The sequence below is a fragment of the Sesamum indicum genome, linkage group LG11, assembly GCF_000512975.1.
Source record: "Sesamum indicum cultivar Zhongzhi No. 13 linkage group LG11, S_indicum_v1.0, whole genome shotgun sequence".
NCBI lineage: Eukaryota > Viridiplantae > Streptophyta > Magnoliopsida > Lamiales > Pedaliaceae > Sesamum > Sesamum indicum.
Window position 1 is genome coordinate 13,963,634 of NC_026155.1, and position 7,688 is coordinate 13,971,321.

General features: G+C 32.5%; 2 protein-coding genes across 2 annotated transcripts; both read left to right on the plus strand.

Annotated features, from left to right (window-relative positions):
- Positions 3,398-3,919, plus strand: LOC105174707 (RING-H2 finger protein ATL51-like). The gene has a single exon (XM_011096896.1). It carries the CDS (start codon positions 3,398-3,400, stop codon positions 3,917-3,919), a length of 522 nt encoding a protein of 173 aa, XP_011095198.1.
- LOC105174438 (RING-H2 finger protein ATL33) lies at positions 5,248-6,244 on the plus strand. Its single transcript, XM_011096542.2, has one exon. The coding sequence runs from the start codon at positions 5,385-5,387 to the stop codon at positions 5,913-5,915; it is 531 nt and encodes a 176-aa protein (XP_011094844.1). The 5' UTR covers positions 5,248-5,384; the 3' UTR covers positions 5,916-6,244.

The window sequence follows — 7,688 nt, forward strand, 5'->3', positions numbered from 1 at the left end:
TCTTTTTTTTTTTTTTGGTTTTTTTGTGGGGGGGGGGGGGGGGGGGAGGGGGAGTAGGGGGGTAAATGCCTGCACTGAATAATGGTAGGGCGAAAGAAGACGGTGCGGGTTTGATTTTTTTAAAGTGGGTAAGGTGATGCATTATTTTTGGAGTATCTTTTATTAAATAAATAAAAAAAAATATTTTTGGAGTTTCACTCTCAGATGTTTCTATTATAACTAGAATGTTTCTATTATAAAAAATTATCTTTTATTAAATAAATATAGCCAAAAAGTTTTGTCCAAACAGTAAAAAATCAGAGTATTGTCCAAAAATTATTAATTAGGTATGTGTCCAAATTTTATTGGTGTGTTGTGTTTCATTATTCAAATGTAGATTAATAGACAATAAATGGGTTAATTTGGGATGGGTTTTTAGATTTATGAATGGTTGTGACTTCGTCCTTCACATGTATACTATAATTGGACAGTTTTTATATCTTAGGATAAGATTACATATGCAAATTAATATTGGAAGAAGATTAATTTATTATGTGTGAAGGTCAATGGGAATATTCATATATACAAATCTGAAACAACCAAAACATAATTCAAGGCATCAGCTGGATACCAAGATTTCTGTTCAATACATTTAAAGGACATATAATTATGCTTATTTATCAAAAAATAAAATTAAATTAAGAATGTATTTCGATTGATTAATTTTTTTTTTAAAAAAAAGGGTTCCAGATGATTTCATTTTAAAAAAATTTGAAACTCATTCATATTTATGAAAATATAGTTTAAAATTAAAATAGAATAATTTAAAATATATTATTAAAGATTTGAAAAATTGGGATAAAAAAACAAAGTAAAATGTAGGGAATAAATAAGTAGTGTAGTGAAGTAGGTGATGGGTGTCTCAAAGTCTTATTCTCTCTACCTCTGATGATGCACACCCACACTCACATCTTTTCTCTTTTTTGTATTTGAAAAGTCGTTTGGCTTTTTACATGCTGTGCAGCTTATTCATTGGTCCATCACCTTTTGCTTTTTATTTAACTGCTGCTTCTCTTATAAAAGAAAAAACAAGACGTAACTACCTCCATTCTATTTTATATGCTCTTTTTTCTTCATATATCCAAACACCTACCAACTTAATTATAAATAACCACATCTCAATTTTTCTTAGCTTAACATGGTGCATGCATGTTTGGGTCATTTTTTTAAATAATTAATATTGTAAAATGTTTCGTAAATTTGTATAAACTCATTCGGAAAAAGTCGGGAATTTTCAAATTGTTTTTTTTTTAAAAAAAAAAAACATTAAAAGTTCAATTTTTTGAAAACTAATTATATTATATACGATTGATCATCTTATTTAATCCAATTCAATTGTCTAGTGATTTATATATGCAAAAATGAAGTAATGAGTTTTGTGTTGCATGCGCAATAATAATATATGATGAATAGTGATATATATATATGTTTTATTCGAGCACTTTAATTTGTGCGTACGAGAAAGAAAGGAATCCGTATATTTATTGTACTTAATTACTTGAAAAGTGATTATACATCAAAAGCAAGGAGCCGTCCAGCTTCTGGCTTTTTCCGGAACCCAGTATGTATGTGGACTAGGTTTCTTTATTTTCTTGTTTAACAACTTAATTAATTAGGGTTATATGGGGATGTTTTATTGTTGGAAGTTGGAATCGCATAAAAGGAAGGTAACTGCTATATATGTTGTGGCTTGGAATTTTAGTGGATGTTTGTGTTATTTTATGTAATGAATTTATATGCTTATCAAATTGATGTATTGGTTAGTTGGTGAATATGTTGGAATATTGATAGTATATGATCACTTGTGCAAAATTGATCATTATGTCACGACTAATAATTCTGCCTAGCTATCACTCTAAATTAAAGTAATACTGCACTGATGACAAATAGAGTTTATTTTAATAATAAATATTTGTAGTGTTTTCATGAATTGAGATTGAAATACGTGTGCTGCTGATCAAGTTATATTTAAGATGTAGATATAGATATTGTAAGAAATGAGATTCTTAATGAATGTTGAACCACTACAAACAACATTAATTATTTGGTGTAATAAATCATGGAAATTTCCTCATACACATCATTACTATTTGTGGTCCTAGCTAGCGAGGACAAATAAAATAGAAAATTGGTTAAGTACGTCTCTTGGGTCAAATCCCTGGTTTCCCCACTAACACATGTAAGATAACTGGTTAAGGATTCACTCATCAAAACCTTTGATTATGACAATATTTGAATTCAGCAGTTTGCCAGCAACCAATGCGTGATGACGCTTAACATGGATGCTTTAAAGAAATAAATCTTGATGATTAGACAACAAATTAGGCATTAATTATCATGATTATTCACCACTAATTAAGAGGGGGTCCATACACATATATATATATTTCTCATCACTTTTTAAAACTTTTTCCATTTGGAGTGGCCCAAAAGGGCTAACAAACAGAGCGAGATAGTGATTAAAAGTGCAGTCTTATTAGGATTAACACCCAAGATTGGGTGATTATTCTCTTGTTTATTGATAATTGTTGTCAATTAGGGGCATTATGCCATTAATTTACGATTAATTAATGTGTGTGTCTGTTTGTCGAGACGGGAATCGCCAATTATAGATTATTTTAAATCTCCACCCGCTTCATATATATATATATATATATGTAAGTAAAAGTGAGGGTGTTTGTTGGGGTGGTAATTGCAAAAGGCTAATGTGAATTCATTGATTAGTAAGCATTAGTTAAGGGGAATCTAGATCTTGAATCTGGATCATTAGATATCACCTGTTGTTTGGGTTCAGGTGTGCCCTTCCCCAGGTGATACCAATACCATGCACAACATATATTTTCTTGCTACTTACCTGTTTTAGTTAAAAAAAACATATATTAGCCGCCACGTCCTGCGTGTACAGTTTTTTGCTTGGGCTGCATTCCGGCCCACTTCACTTTTTCTTGTTTGGTCTGTTTCCGAGCCCATCAATGATGGGTTTCCAAGTAAAATCTTGGGGGCCCACAATGAAGAACACAGTACATGATGATTTTCTTTCTTTTTAACACGCACATACTCAACACATTCGTAAAAGATTTTGGTCCAAATCGTTGGATTCTCCCAGGAAAGTACATGCAGAATTAGGATTGGACATAATCCAAATTTAGGGTTGATTAGCTCCAAAAGAGCAGTCTGCACTTGTATATTTAAGTAGATAATATCATGCTCTAAAGCGTGCCCGTAACGCCACATCTTATCATCATGAAAGTACATTACCGACTATTACAAACAAGATTCAAAGTTAAATTCCACTTAAAAAAAGGTTTTCTATTAAAACTATTTATATGTATGCATATTCAGCTCACACTCTCCCTCAATGGACAATCATCACCGTAGGCTAGAAATGAGCCCTCTATTGGTGGGCTTTCTGGGGATCTTGGCTGGTGCTACAGTAGTCGCTATTTGCCATTGCATAATCGTGTTATGCAACGGAACGCAACCGAGAAGGCCACATACAAGAACAACTATTTACGCGAATGGAAGTCAGAACAACAATGCCAGCAGCCAAGAACACGATTCTAGGCCAAATAGCCCCTCGGAGCATTTGACGGTCCGTGGACGGATTCTTCAGTCCAAGTATACCAAAGAGTGTAAAGAAGATTTATGTGCTGTATGTTTGGTTGAATTTAAGGAAGGCGTAAGGGTCTCTGTGCTGCCAGAATGTACACACATATTTCACGTAGCCTGCATCAACAAATGGCTGGAAAATCACCCTAATTGCCCGTTGTGTCGGGCAACTGCGGTTCCTCCATTACATCTTCATGCAGCTCATCTGTTGCCGGAATCCGGTGGGACTCCGGCGCCGGAGATACCGGAATTCGGTGCGAATGTGGTGTGAACATATATATATGGCCTTGAGGTGTAAGTTTGTTTGGTTGAGTTTTTTTGATTTAGCTTAGAAGTGAGTACATGTATGGTGCATGCAAAACGTGAATGCCATAATTTCTCTTTTGTTGTGGGTCTGGGTCAGGATAAAATTGGAAGAATTGCAGCAGGAGATACACACTCTTAGATATGTATTGCTTGGGGTGAAGCGGCCAAGCTAATTGAGATTAAGTTTAATTAAATTTAAATTAATTAATTATATAGCAAATATAATATATTTGACTTATATTTAATATATAATTAAAAAAAATGATCAATTATATAAAAAGTGTATTAAAAATTCAAAATTATAATATTGTTAATTTGGATTTGATATATAAATGAAGATTACTTAGTTAAGTGGTGGCTATATAAATAAATAGTGTTGAAAATGTGAGTGCATGTGTTCAATTTTCAAGTTCTCAATCTATAGAGAAATAAAGACCCACACAGAAGGGATTATATCAAAAGTGGATGTAACTTTTCTTAAAATAAAGTTGAAATGAGTTTGAATGGTAGTCTTTCTCAAACCATTACTGCCCACAACTCACACTCAAACCCACCATGCACTTATAACTCATTTCCCACTAACCATATCAATCAAATTAATTTATTATTAACATCTAAATATTAAATACTTGTATTCTATAATATATTAAATTTTTAAATGAAATGTTCATTCCATACGCCATCTCTCCGTACAAAAAAATCTCTTACAAGGTTTTGAACACCACTAAATTATTCTTATGATTCCGCCAAAACACCATTCCAACTCATTTTTTTTCCTCAATACATAAAAAAATGATATGGAAATTGAAGAAACACGATTTTACCTGTGAAATAGTTAGGAAAAAAACGTAATATGAGTTGGAGCACAGAAAGACGGAGGAAGAAGCGGCCAAGTTTTCATCAAAATTTGTACTTGATACAATAATTGATTTTTGGTGGGGTGATGAATGGATGTGACAAGTGACAACTGCTGTGGCTGTCTATAGGCCCTGCAGTTAGGCACATACACATATTGGTTTATCAAAATTTAATAATAAGATGAATTTCTCAATACAACATATATGTTTAATATTAAATTATCCCTTATCTTTATCTTCAATTATTAATCACGAATCATTTTCTACCTAACTTTTCTAGAAATAATTAGTTATATGTTATTATACGTCAGATCTATCGTTATAATAATATCACGTTACATACATATATATAAAGAGAAATAATATAAATAGATTATATTAATTTATTTGAAACTTTATGAGTTGAAAAAATAATTCGATGAAATTTAAAATCAAATAGATGAAGGAACAGTAAAACAGATGTAGCAAATAAATAAATTTAAAAGAGTGGTGCTGCTATTTTCAATTTTCATGACATCCTGTTTCTCATAGGCTCCCAGTAACAGCTTCTTAGACGCGGAGTATAACCTCATCATGATAAACATCACCGCCACCGCCAATTCAACCGCTCCACCGCCGTATCCGGTGGCGCGTCCCCACAGCTCCGACACGTCGCCCCTCACCGCCATACTTTGCCTGGTTGCTCTCATCACAATACCGATGATACTCTACGCTTTCTTTGTCGCATTAATGAAATGCCCTAGAAACCCCTTCCGGTGGGCCCCCGCGACGCCTAGGGCGGAGGTCAGCTGTAAGGCGGACAGATTAGAGCTAGTTTGCGGAGTTAAATACAGAAAAGCAGCGGAAGACGGCCGGAAAGAGGCGGCGGAAAGCAGTGACCAGTGCCCCGTGTGCTTATCGGCGTTTGCTGAAGGAGAGGAAATACGGCAGCTGAGCGCGTGTAAGCACGCATTCCACGCAGCCTGTGTTGATATGTGGTTGTACTCTCATTCGAATTGCCCCGTCTGCCGGGCCGCCGTTCCGGTTCGGCGGTCGAAACGGGTTTCGATCCATCGGGAAGATGATTTTCAGCAAGGTTTACCAGATGCTGCTAATTTGATTTGATTTATATATATATATATTTAAAAAAGAAAAAAAAAATTGTTCAAAGATAGTTGAGTGCAAGTGTGTAAATATTTGTATTTGTTTTTTAGATTTTTTTTCCCCCTAAATGATAATTAAGTACGTACGGTTACCCTTTCTTTTTAGTTGGATGGGTAAGTACTAAGTTGGGTTGTTTTGCATAGTAATATATAATATTATCAGTACGAATTCCTCCTACATGCAATTAGCATTGTATTTCATTTCATACTTTTATTACATCGTGTCTAGATTGATGGATTTTAAGGTATTTCAAATTTCTAATAATAATTTTTGTGTATTTGTTTGGGTCATATATGATTTCAAATTATTTGATTTTCATTTTGAATGATATTTCATTAAATATTTATGAATAATGATTCTAAGTTCTTCCTTTAATTTCTTCCAAATTTAGCCAAACATCAAATATAATGCCTCATTGCTGGATAATTTTTTTCTTCTTCTACTTCTGTTTTTTTAAAAATACAGTCATATTTGTAGAACGAGTAATAGACTATTAAAACATTCAATATGCAGTACAGTGATATTTTCACGTTGTTTTTCCCCATACAAGTTACAATATTCATTTCTCTCGTCAAACACAAGATGTTATTCATTTAACTCCAATCTTAGATACGAGTTCTTCCAATTCTTTTTCTATGAAAAAATGTTGAATGCCAATCGTTGTATTATACTTAAATTTACAAGAATTATTGCCATTATTTAGAAAAATCAATATTCATATTTTAAAAATCAATATTCATATTTTAAAAATCAATATTCATATTTTAAAGATTTAAACTAATGGATAAAGCATACAATTTGTATATACCGATTCAGTAATTTGAGTTTGTCAGGAACACACATCTTAGCTTGTGAGAAACCCCTTGGGCCTCTAATTTCACCCCGAATTTATACATAAATACAATCAGCTAATCATAATTACGATTATTGAATTAAAATTATTATGCCATATGTCATATCTTTAATTTGAGAGAAGAACAATACAATCACGCATTTTTTTTTAAAAGATGATTGCGCTCTTATCATGTGTGCTGACAAAATTTCATGTAATGCATTTATTGTAATAAAGAATCAAAGTTTAATTATACGTGAATCAAATCAGAATATATATTTAAGTAATTAAATATATTAATAAGAATTCAAATTTACATAAAAAATATAATAATATTCTACTTTAACCACTAAACTAAAATTATGGACGTTGTAGTGTGAATTACTCACAATGGGAACATAGATTATTATATCAACATTTTTTGTCCTAATAAAACTAACTCAACAGATATATATATATATATATATATATATACATATTTATATTTAGTATCACTGCACGTTGCGTTAGATATAATAATTTCCGAAAGGAGGCTTTGTAATATGCATTCCCTAAACTTATATTTCATAAATATTTTTTGATTAACTGCATAATGTTCTTTAAAAAGAAAAAAAAAACAAACAAAGGAAAATGCCCGCCCAAAATGCTATTATCTCTATTAAATATTAATTGAAAAAAACAGCGTAAATTTTGATGATTAAGGGCAGCAAGGCTCCACCGACAGTTGAAAATCAAATCATTGCCTCCGAGTCCGACCAATTCTTATTTTCCCGACAGAGAAAACTTCACCTACTACTTTCCCTTTTACCCAAAGCTAAATTCCAGGCGGATTCAACCCCCAGATTCAGCCCAACCCTGAATATGTATCTGTTTTCTCACCTTCCAAATCTTTCTCTCTTTCC